Genomic DNA, 12,331 nt, shown 5'->3' with positions numbered 1-12,331 from the left:
TTTCCTAGGTCTTTGTAGTTATTACCGGCGCTTTATAAAGAATTTTGCATCAGTTGCCAAACCATTGCATCGACTCACAGAAAAGGGAAGGAAGTTTCTGTGGAGTAAAGAAGCCCAAGAAGCATTCGAAGTGCTGCGCAACAAACTGATAACTGCGCCAGTATTAGCTCTACCAGATGTAACGAAGCCATTCATTCTGGATACCGACGCTAGCAACGAAGCGATCGGTGCCGTATTATCTCAAAATATTGATGGTAAAGAACGTGTTATAGCGTATGCTAGCCGTACATTGTCCAAGTCAGAGAGGAAATATTGTGTGACACGCAAAGAACTTTTGGCCGTTGTCCATTTTATTAAGCATTACCGCCACTATCTCTTTGGTAAACAGTTCCTTATTAGAACGGACCATGGGTCATTGCGATGGCTTTTAAGATTCAAAAACCCAGAGGGTCAGTTGGCTAGGTGGCTGGAAGTGATCAGTACCTATGATATGAAATGATATGATATGATATGATAGAACACAGACCCGGTAAAAAGCACGGTAATGCGGACGCGCTGAGCAGAATACCTTGCGCTCAGTGTGGGTTTGATGCTCCATCATTTGAAAATGCTGCGTATGATATGAAAGTTGAACCAGCTGTACGAATTTTACAGTCATCGGATATGAAAAGTGACGACATGGATTATAGTCTGCAAGAGGCTCAGGAGCAATGTAGAGACACTAAGCTTGTAAAAACATGGGTCGAGAAAGGTGAGCGACCAAGTTTTAGCGATATGTCTATGCATGGCTACGTAGTGAAGTCTTTGTGGAATCAGTTTTCTAGACTTGCTATAGAGAATGGATTGCTCATGCGCAAGTGGACTCTGCTTCGTCCCAACAAAGAAGTTTATCAAGCTATCATACCAGACCAAGAGCGCAGACGCGTCTTGGAAATGTGTCATGATAACCAGACGTCAGGACACTTGGGGGTTAACAAAACGATAGCTAAGATACGGCAGAGATATTACTGGCCTGGATTTCAAAAAGATGTCTACCAGTATGTTACAGGTTGTGACAAGTGTACGAGACGTAAAAATCCAAACCCTAAACATAGGGCCCCAATGCAGATAACCGGATCAGGTATGCCAATGGAAAGAATTGCCACAGATATACTGTGTGAGCTACCTGAGACTGATAGAGGAAATCGCCACATTTTGGTTGTGTCAGACTATTTCACCAAGTGGACAGAGGCATTCGCTCTGCCAAATATGGAAGCTGAGACGATTGGACGCACTATGGTGGAACAGGTATTTGTCAGATTTGGTATCCCCTTCACCATTCATTCGGACCAAGGTCGACAATATGAGAGCAAGCTCTTTCAAGAGATGTGTCGGTTACTTGGGATTAAAAAGACCCGTACAACACCCTATCACCCGAAATCAGACGGGATGGTGGAGCGCTTTAACCGTACATTGCTCTCTATGTTAAGCACTTACGTTCAGGAAAATCAACGTGACTGGGATTTGCATCTTCCGTATATACTTATGGCATATCGTTCTACAGAACATGACACCACTAATTTCTCGCCAAACATGCTAATGTTGGGACGAGAAGCGACCACCCCATTAGAGTTGATGTATGAAATGCCTCCAGATATTAAGGATATTCCAACAAGTCAATGGGTTTGGGTGTTGCGTGAACGATTAGAGTCAGCTCATAAGTTGGTCAGAGAAAACATGCGAGGTGAAATGCAGCGCCAGAAAAGGTACCATGATACCAAATTAGCATGGTCATCCTTTAGTCCCGGAGAAAGAGTTTATGTATTCTTCCCTACAAGAAAGAGCGGTTGTTCTCCGAAGTTAACATCGTTTTGGAGAGGGCCTTTCTTAATCGAAGACAAATTGTCAGATGTTTTATATAAGGTTGCATGTGGAGCAAAAGGCAAAAACACTATTATTCACTGTGATCGCTTACGGAAGTGTAAATCACAGATACTTCAAAGAGAGGAGGATATCAGTAATTCCAATAGTCAAAACAATGCGGAAGATGATACTCAAGAGTGTCTTGTAGAAGAAAATGAAGATCAGTATGATATTGCTGAAAACCCTGGCGGTTGTGCTTCAGATAGGCCAAGGCGCATTAGAAATGCACCTGCGTGGCATGACGACTTCATTGTTGAATACAAATTATAAGCTCTCAGTACAACTATAGATTAGTGTAGACCATGAGGAAGAACTCTGGTTTTAGTGGTTTAAATTGTAGCTATTGCACAATAACATTGTAAATTTAAGCAGAGAGCTTAGTATTGTCAAATCTTTATGGGGTATGCACATAGTCAGGAAGACTATTGCATGATGTAAATAATAATGTACATATGTAAAATTGTACGCCTTTAGTTTTTCTTTATTGAGGAATGCGAGACGCATTTCCTGGAGGCGTGGGTAGTGAAGCAAACATTGTAATCGAGATCATATTATCCTTTCGTTTCTCGGTAGTTGCACTGTCTTCCGGTTTCTTGTTTCCTTTAGGTTCTCCGCAGGTCATGTGACCTGTTGTAGGTATAAATACGGAGACAATCGGTTGTTTTAGATAGTCTGTTGCTGACAGCCGAATTGGAAAGACGGTTGTATACAGAGAAGTCAAACGTGGTAGGTACTGCAAGGAATACGTTGAATCAAGTCTTATGTGTCTGAAATAGACTTTCGAGACTTTGATTGATTATATATTATTTAGATAAAGTACCTGATATTCTTGTTTGACTGAAGGTAAGAAGCGGACGCGCTTCAGTCCTTGGAAGGCGCGTGCGCTCCCGAGAAACGAAGGAATAATTGTACATACTATTAATTTAAATTTGTGATTGAGAAAATTGATTTATTCTTTAATTGTTCAGACAGAACAGCCGAATCCCATAAAAGAACCCGAAAACGTTACACTTTCAACAAGTCAACTTAAGTCAGCAAAGTTAGCAACACTGATTCAGCACCAGCACGTTATGACTTTTACCAAAGTGTTATGCAAAGATATCCCAAAATGTACGTATCCTATAAAAGAAATTCAAACCAAACCTTTCCAGACTGCAAAATTATCTAACATATAACAAGCACTGGATAAATTAAAAAAAAGGGTGAAAAACAGCAGTTTATTCAGATAATTTCATTACAATCATGGTCTCTTTTATCAGGAAGAGAAGAAAATTACGAAACGATGGCTGTAAAAAAAAATCTAAAAGCACTAAGTTACCCACCTTAAAAAAAATTAAACAATAAATTTTCGTTTTAATATACTATTTAGTATTAATAAGACAGATATTTTACATTTATAGAGTTCATCAACAGTTTGGCTTAAATTTTTATCCCGAGGATCCCATTCTTGAAGGTTAAAAAGTAATTTCACCTCAAATCGCCGAGCCCTTGCTTCGAAGTCATGTGTCTCCCAACGGATATTTGGTAGTGACATCCCAATCCTGCTTAGGCTTACAAATCTAGAGTTGTTGATTACTTCCAAAAACCAACATCCGTGTAAACTTTAGCGGTTGGCTAGCATATGCCGCCGAAGCATGTTCATTTTGAAAGAGGAAAACGAAGATGAATAACAGTAGTATACAGGGACCTGAACTTTGTGATACTTAAGGAAGTGTGTCCTGTATGATCCGATCTTTTGGAACGTTTGGTTCTACAAGGGACAGTTTAGAACAAGGCACATGCCACCCTCGGACGGCCACTCCTTCTGAATCGTATCCTCCCCACAAAGGTCTCCATTTTCTCGTTCGGAAACTTAAGTCAAGTATTTCTGACAATTGATAAAATATTTATCGAAACGACGTAAATAAAGGGTCACTGTTGCGAGCTTAGATACTTTTGCGGACCGTTCAATGTTGATCAGTCTTAAAAACTGCTTGCAATCATCAATTATCTCTTTGTCCTTTATTCTTTTGGCATATGTCACATCCTAATTTGATGGCAGTTAATGGTGACTGTTAATCCTCTACATCATCATGACCTGCTTTCAAGTCAGATGTGCAGCTTTCACTACAGAATCAAAATGCCTTGGTTATAGAGTATCAGACATGCTGACTTCCTTTTCTTCTGCGTTAATGCATCATCAACTGTTCCAAATTCTTACCTCTGTTGGTATGTACTGAGATACAGGATAGGCTAACATAGGCAAAGGGTCTGTGGAGGGGGCCTTAATAACTGCTTCATAACTTGTTGCATTGCCACTGTGTCGTTGTGATTTCTGAAATACAATACCACAAAGTTTTCAGTTCAAGAAAAATAGAAATCATATCTACATACAAAAGCTCCCAGTAATTTTTTATTTACCTTTCATCTTCCAGGATGTTCTTTTTATACGCCCGTCTTCAGACGGGACGTATTATGTTACAGGCTTCGTGTCCGTCCGTCTGTCTGTCTGTTAACTTTTTCGTTTCCGGCTCATAACTTTTATACTATGAGGCCTAGGATTATCAAACTTTGTCATCTGATGCGTCTTGGTTAGAAGGTGTGTCGCGCACAAAAATCATGTCGCTCTGACCTTTAATTAAGAAGTTATAGCCAAATATGGAAAAGGTGTGAGAAAAAGGACATCAATCAGCCATACTGTTCATGAAATTTATTAGGACCCGACACTCTGAACCAAACTTTGTGACATTTTCTTAATTTTAATTTTGATTCATACACCATTATATAGTAAAGAGTGTTTCGGCGGTGTTTAATAAAACGGCTATATGCCCTAAGGCCCGCCTCATCAGGGGACCACCTTAGCAGTTGTATTCTTGTGGTAAACGTGATCTAATAATCATATTTCCTATGCTTTTGTGCTTGCTATAAGCTAATAAATTTCAACTCTCCTGCTGTGTTGCTGTTCTTGAGGTTCATCATGGTGATTCTGAATAGCTGTAGTCCTGATCAACAGCAGCAGTTTTACCATTTTCAGCCGTTAGAAGACCCCAGCAAGGAAGATAAGATGGTAGAGGAAGCGATGGATTCTGAACTGCCGTCAGACTTTGAGGAATTTATCCTGGTAGATGAGGCTGATTCAGACCAAGACAAATCTACAGTACTGGTCAACACATCATTGCCTCAGGTATTTGATGCCCATTTCCACCTAGACCGTTCACTTAGGGCAGTCTGGGGGAGGTCTGGAGGACGTACTGTAGAGGAATTACTGCAATACAGCTTCTCCAGTGATGTTTCCTATAAGCCAGCCATCAAGGTAGACGTAGTTGGGGGAATTATTGTATATAGAGAGCCCAAGTCCTATCCAGAGGTAAACTTCACCTTACAAGGTCCCTGGAAAGTGGCTATTGGAGTTAATCCCAAGCATTATGATACCCTCACCGTCGAAAAAACGATGAAGATGTAACAACTCCTAGAACATCCTAAAGTAGTGGCATTGGGGGAATGCGGTCTGACAGAACCATTGCCCCCTCCCAGTGGTGTAGACAAGAAGAAGTGTTTGTTTGGCTTCTGAAGTTAACAAAAGTCGAGCAGCCCCTTGTTCTCCACCTCAGAGGACCAAGAGGACACACTTATTCCTCAGATGTCCATGGCCGTTGCCTCATGTTAAAGGAGGATATCTGTGATCCAGAACAGAAAATCCATGTACACTGCTTCATGGGAAGAACTGACGTGGTGAGGACTTGGCTGCGGACTTTGGAGTGAGAGCTGCCGTCAGAACCTTTGACCATGAACAGCTGGAAGGGTTACTGGCTATCCCTCATAATAAGCTGCTCCTGGAGACCGATACGCCCTACTTTCCTTTAGGAGGTGCCATCGTGAGAAGTCCAGCTTATTTGGGAGAAGTAGCAGCTTATTTATCCGTCCATTTGAACATGCGTCCCCCAGAGCTGATGAGAACAACCGTCATGAATGCACGGAAGCTCTACGGATGTTAAAACAGGAAAGACTGGTGACCAAGTGCATGCCGCTTTATTGGTGTGCTGAAGATATCTAATATTTAATTTAAAGATGCCTTAATGTCGCTATTAAGTGTGCTGACAGTGATACATTCAGTCTCCATTGCGTCAAATTCCTCGAACGGCTCCAGATATGATGATGTCTTTTGTGTTCTTCTTTATCAGCGCTGGATGTTATTGTGTTCTGTATTCTTCTTCATCGTTGCTGGATGTGATGTTGTTTTATATTATTATATGGCCATGTTAACAGTAAATCAGTTTTTATTGTTTGTATAATTGTTTTAATAATTGTGGCCATTATATTAGTCAATAGGTGTTGTTTATAAAGTAATATTTTGTATATTAAATTAATATTGAAAATTTAAATAACTCAAATACAAAACATTCAAATTGGAACGGGGAGGAGTATCGTAAAGAATGAACTTACGTACGACTTACTTAAGGATTTCCATCCCTAATGGGACCTAGTTCTCTACCTTTAAATATCTGTCAAGGACATAATACACTGATATGATATTAAAGAATTTTATAGTGGAAAAGGATTGCCCGCGAGAAAGTTTTAAAAATGTCATTAATAAAGCAGTAATTAATTATCAAAGATTGCATTGAAGTCTATGGAGAAAAGCGTTTTTTCAAAATAAAAATTTTAATAATTTGAATATCAATAAATCCTGCGGTGGAAAGATGCATTGAAACATTTAAAATAGAATGACAATTGAAAACGATTTTTTTACCGGCTAATTTTTTTTTTATTGATTTTTTTTTATTAATTAAAAGAAGGGGAGATAACTCTTACCAAAACTCAAGGTCATAAATTAGGACAGATCCCACTATACATACTAGTAGTAATAAATGGGAAATATGTCTAAATAAACTGAGTATTCAATGCCTACATATCAGTAATGTGTTCAATTTCCTTGAATTTGTTCCCATTAGGGATTGAATACCTTAAGGACTTTCCCTTTCCTAAAATTAGATAGACAGACTTTCTTCCCGCCAGCCCGTGCAGAGCTTTGCTTAATATATCTTTGTATATTTGTACTTAAATATTGTTGTACCTGTGCTTACAGAATATATTCTAAAGTAAGTAAAGGTGTATTTTTTTCTATAATGTACACGTATCATGCATCTATGCATTAAATATTTTAGGTTTAATTTTTTGTGAAACATTACTATGTTATAGTACCCCCTTGAAAAAGACATAAATGTTACAAATTCACAATGTCTTTCAAAGTAAATGAAAAAAAAAAAAACCATGGATGTGTTTGTAAAATATGACCAGGTATGTTCAGCCAACCAAATCATGGACATTAAATCATAAATGTTTCGTACAAGTGATTCTTGCAGATCACCCGCCAAATGCGCCCATCTTCTTTGAATTTGTTAAAAATACATCAAATTTATTTAACACAAATTAAAACACGAGTATTTAGCAACTGATATTTTATTAATCCCTAATTGCCCATTTCTGCTCGGCTGTAACTTCAACAGGCTTATCTTTTCTAGATTCTCTGTTTGACCGAATTCTTTTCATACTCTGTCTTTTCGATCTTTTCGTTTTTTTAAAGAAGCAGTTTTTGTGTCCAATTCTTTACACACCTTGAGGCACTCGTCGGACAGCAAACTAAGATTGGCAATTTCATAGATGGTGTCATCATCTGAGGTGTTTTCATATTCTGATGACATGAAATCAACATGTAGGACTTCCTCTACCTTCTTTTTCTTTTCTTCATCCCAAGTTTTAAGACACTACGCCTAGCCTCTAATTTCTACAACATATACACAATTATATAGTATATAAATATAATACATATGGGAAATATCAACAAAAATTTAAGAAATTTTAAGTTTATAAAATTCTCCAGGATATGTGCTCTTAGATATGAATTTGTACGTATATAAAGTTAACTAGTACAGTGTACATCAAAATTTGAGTCAATTAAATTAAACTAAATGAAGAAGTGAAGTAGGAGTAACACATAATTAAGTATCGACAACTGACATAATTTTGAACCATTTAGATACATTTTTTTCCGACTACAAGTTTTCAAAATTTTTGCAACTATCGTCTCCATCAATTAGACGTATGCCCTTTCACACACATCGAAGCGGTTTGATGATCAAAACTCTTTTTCATTGTTTACTTTATAAATTTCCCGGGCGACAATTGATGGTTAAATGAATGTTTTCTTGTTTCTTTATTAAAGAAGATCCCGGAGACAAGCGTAAGATAAAGGTCCACGTCCCCAGAGAAGGAACTATTATGCACAAGAAGATCATCAAGCGGCGGCAATTGAAAGGAACAGCAAGAGTAGAAATGAAGAAAAGGGTAGAAAGAGGGTGCGTTCACAGTTCTACCAATAGTACCAACTCTCAATTTACCATTGGTACCATAATTTGACAATGGTACCATTTGTACCAATAAACCCTGAACGCGTATTGGCATACCAATGTTTTGTTTTTACCAATGTTACCAATGGGAGCCCAATGGAAACGTTGGTAATATTGATTTTACCAATGTTACCAATGGGAGTCCAATGGAAACGTTGGTAATACTGATTTACAGAATTGAAAACATGTCAAACAGCAAACACCTTGTTGCTGCCCTAATTATACAGCAGCAACAACAATTTCATCATATATTGAATCTGTCTATCCATCATCTGCAAAGCTCAGATTTAATAACTAATCTGTACGAAGAATTTAGGTCAGATTCAATAACTAGAATTTGCAACTACTATGAGATAACCATTCCTCAATACTCAATTGATGATTTTAAAATGCACTTTCGTCTCACCAGGGAAACTTTTCAATCTACAATTGAACGACTTATTCGGTCTAAAGAATATACTAAACTTACAGGCCCACAGCCAAATCTGGAAAAAGAACTACTAATGTTTCTTTGGTATATTGGTAACTTAGAAAGTTTTCGGTCAATGGCGGACAGATTTGGAATAGCAAAGAGCAGCTTCCATATTAGTATTAGAAGAGTTTCGTCGGGACTCCTTGAGATAATGCAAGAAGTGATAACATGGCCAGAAACCCCAGCCAAAATGAATGAAACTTGCCAGCAGTTTGGGGAGAAGTCTGAATTCCAAAATATCTTAGGTGCTATTGATGGAAGTCATATACCAATCAAGGCTCCAGTGCAACAACCTCAGGCTTACTTTAACAGAAAAAAGTTTTATTCCATAGTTCTTTTAGCATGCTGTAACTCAAAAATGGAATTCACCTATGTTTGGACTGGGAACCCAGGCAGCACACATGATGCTACCGTGTTAAGATTTTCAGATTTATTTCAAAATAGTAACAAAATTCCTAATGGTTATTGCATCTTAGGAGACTCTGCTTTTCCTATAATGGAGTGGCTAATAACGCCCTTCCGAGACTGTGGAAACCTGACCCAACAGCAACGACGCTTTAATTATGTCCATAGCAAATGCAGACAGGTAATTGAACGAGCATTTGGAATGTTAAAATGCAGATTTCGAAGGCTTTTGCGCTTTGATTCATGCAATATGCACATGCTTGTGAATTCTGTGCTTGCTGCATGTGTTTTGCACAATTTATGCATGTTAAAAAGTGATGTTTTTGAAGTTCCCGAGGTCAATGATGCTGAAATTTGTGATGATGCTTTGTTTGCTAGAGATGGACAGCAAATTCGGGGTATACAGCTGAGACAGCAAATGATGAACCAGCTGTGAAGCATGCAGTATTCAACAGAGAATAAAAAAGAACATTGAAAAATTGTAACATAAGTTTATCAATTAGAAATCACCACGAATTCACAATTGGCTTTTATGATTTTCATGACCAAAAATCATACCATGAATGTATTTTGATTTTGTTTCCATAAGAGGTGCAATCAAATAAATCAAATTTAACAAGGTATCATACAAAGTTACTTGTTATTTGTAGATACATGAGTTAATGTAAGAATTTCTCTTTGAAATGTCACTAAACAAAGTATAATGCAGAATACCGTTGACACCCACTGAAACAACTGTTGATACATGTATTAAAGTAAGAATTTCTCTTTGAAATGTCACTAAACAAAGCATAATGCAGAATACAGTTGACAACCACTGAAACAACTGTAGATACATGTATTAATGTAAGCATTTCTCTTTGAAATGTCACTAAACAAAGTATAATGCAGAATACAGTTGAAACCCACTCAAATAACCCTTTCTGACTCAAATGGATATCTTTTAAAGTTTTTCAAAGTTTGTCAACAAGCTTTTCAAGGATGCTATTCGTTTTCTGCTGCATTTCATTTAATTGCTTACAGAGTGCGTTATCTCTTTCAGTCAGAAATTCTTTCAGTTCATCAAGCTTTCTTTTTTTCCCTTTGTTTTTCCTGCTTAAACTACTTGTTGATGTACTGGTACTTGCTGTTTCCTCACCATCTTCACCATCTTGATCTTCGTCCGAGTCCTCAACATCATCGTTGTTGTTAATTTCCTTGGCTCCAAATGAGCTTTTCATGACTAGTGGTTTAAATGAAGGGTCATTTTCTAATATTGCTTCCATTTCCATTTCAAATGTGAATTGCTTTGGCCGTCTATTGCCCGTTTTCTTTGATTCTATCAGGAAGTGGCGGTAACTTCTCTTAAGAGAATAAAACTTCTCTCTACATTGAATGGCGGATGGCTGATAACTTGTTGCCCGTTTGATCTGATCTGCCACCATAGGCCAAATTTTTTTGGAAAGAGCAAAATCACTGGTTTCTTTCTTCTTATCAATCAGAATTGTTAGAAGTTTTTTTGTTGCTGATGTCTTCCAGTCAAAGCGTTTAACAGCCTGGTCCTCATCCTCATCTTCTTCATCATCATAGGTTGCCGTTACTGTTACTGTTTCCACAGTACTTGAGGATGTGCTGGGCCTAGTCTCTGCATTTGTCTGCTGCGACACAATCTGTGGGACAACAACATGGTCATCCACAATATCTATGTACACTGGATCATTTGGAGGTTCTGATGGGAGCAATGTAGCCAGTTCTTTTGAGAACTTTTCAAGATCTGAAAAAAATCATGTGTGTATTATATGACATCATAATATTAAATTAATTTACAAAAGATTCTTAAAAAATAATCATTGGAGATGAAATTTATTTTATAAAATCAGCCTCCTTTGTTATTGTCATAATTTAACCATATGCTATTCCGTGTAATAAAATGGAAATAATAATAACAATAATAAAACTGGATAATTATGAATAAAAATATACGAAATGATTTTGAGATATAGACTTGATAAACAGCACTGGTGAAAACTGTAGGAGCTAAGATTACATTTTAATACCCATCAAAGGTAAGTAAACAATTAATGAAGTTTTGAAATAAAATGTTTGGGTTGATTGAAATTATATATATACATGTATTTCAGAAGCAGAGGTTTTATACATATATATATATAGTATTCAAAGGCAAAATTAACATTTGTTTCGTACATGTTGTAAATGTGAGCTAGCTTACAAAGAAATTAAATGTATCAATTTCAGATTCAGAAAAATAATTCAGTTTTGCTCCGAGTCATTACTATGACACATAGTTTACACAGAGTATATATAATATATATATTTTTAACAAGTGCTGTTTTATAAATATATTCAACAAATGCCGTTTTACCTAAGTGCCATTTTCACCAAGTGCGCTTTCGCATATACTAAATGCCGTTTTCATCAAGTGACATTTTGCATACATAACAAACACGTGTTTAACTGTACATTTAATAAATATATGTTATGCTTACGATTAAACATCTACAAAGACCGCCATGTATACTTACTGTCAGAAATCAATTTGACTAGGCTGCTCTTGACTAAAATTTTATAGGTTTTTTCTCCAAGTAATAGACTCAAGGGGAAAATTGTCTCTCTGAAACCAGGATCCATTCTTTTTGCCGCCATGTTGAAAATAGCTGTGACGTCATTTACCAACACTAACCACACTCTAGACTGTCTGCAGAAAAATCTACCATTGGCAAAAAACATTGGTACCAGTGGCATGCCAATGGTAAATAATTTTACCAACGGCAACATTTGTCTACCAACGGCAGAACTGTGAACGCACCCAGAGAGTATCCAATACATACTATGGAAACATTTACTCCTTATCTGATATTGAGATAAACTGAACAGACTGGCAAAAGTGGAAGACGACATTAAAACGAAAAATGAGTCTTTAAAAGCTGATAGGTACGATTAGAAACTTACGATAAAAATATCAAGGTGACATATCAGTAGAGTAGCCCAAAATATGGACACTGAAATAAAAAAAAAATTGTGCATTTGCCAACACCTAGAAAAAAGTAAAGCAGCTGTTTGTTTTATCCAGTTAGCTGTAGTCGAGTCAGTCAGCTTCATAGATGCCAAGCTCTAACACAGATCCGTAAGAGAAAAAGAAGAATGAAAGAGCCTAAAGACAACACAA

The 12,331-nt window shown here is 37.2% G+C and overlaps 2 protein-coding genes and 1 pseudogene across 2 annotated transcripts; 2 read left to right on the top strand and 1 right to left on the bottom strand.

The window, feature by feature from the left end:
• Nucleotides 1-4,945: 4,945 nt before the first annotated feature.
• On the top strand, nt 4,946-5,876 carry LOC134279508 (uncharacterized metal-dependent hydrolase TatD-like; annotated as a pseudogene).
• Nucleotides 5,877-8,833: 2,957 nt separating this feature from the next.
• On the top strand, nt 8,834-9,601 carry LOC134279507 (putative nuclease HARBI1). The gene has a single exon (XM_062761918.1). It carries the CDS (start codon nt 8,834-8,836, stop codon nt 9,599-9,601), a length of 768 nt encoding a protein of 255 aa, XP_062617902.1.
• A 55-nt stretch (nt 9,602-9,656) lies between these two features.
• On the bottom strand, nt 9,657-11,947 carry LOC134279506 (uncharacterized). The gene is made up of 2 exons (XM_062761917.1): nt 11,688-11,947; nt 9,657-10,918 (listed from the first exon to the last, which is right to left on the bottom strand). Exons 1-2 carry the CDS (start codon nt 11,938-11,940, stop codon nt 10,119-10,121), a joined length of 1,053 nt encoding a protein of 350 aa, XP_062617901.1. The 5' UTR covers nt 11,941-11,947; the 3' UTR covers nt 9,657-10,118.
• Between the last annotated feature and the right edge of the window lie 384 nt (nt 11,948-12,331).

Source organism: Saccostrea cucullata, unplaced genomic scaffold, assembly GCF_032062105.1.
Source record: "Saccostrea cucullata isolate Sc308-1 unplaced genomic scaffold, CSIRO_AGI_Scuc_v1 ctg6308, whole genome shotgun sequence".
Lineage (NCBI taxonomy): Eukaryota > Metazoa > Mollusca > Bivalvia > Ostreida > Ostreidae > Saccostrea > Saccostrea cuccullata.
This window is presented reverse-complemented; position numbering and strand designations above follow the sequence as displayed.

Bases quoted from the DNA above. Each gene is read 5' to 3' on its own strand.
- LOC134279507 (XM_062761918.1), top strand. From the start codon at position 8,834: ATGGCGGACAGATTTGGAATAGCAAAGAGCAGCTTCCATATTAGTATT.
- LOC134279506 (XM_062761917.1), bottom strand. From the start codon at position 11,940: ATGTTGCCGTTGGTAAAATTATTTACCATTGGCATGCCACTGGTACCA. The intron at 10,919-11,687 runs GTAAGTATACAT...GATTTTTTTCAG, and splicing joins AGTCAAATTGATTTCTGACA to ATCTTGAAAAGTTCTCAAAA.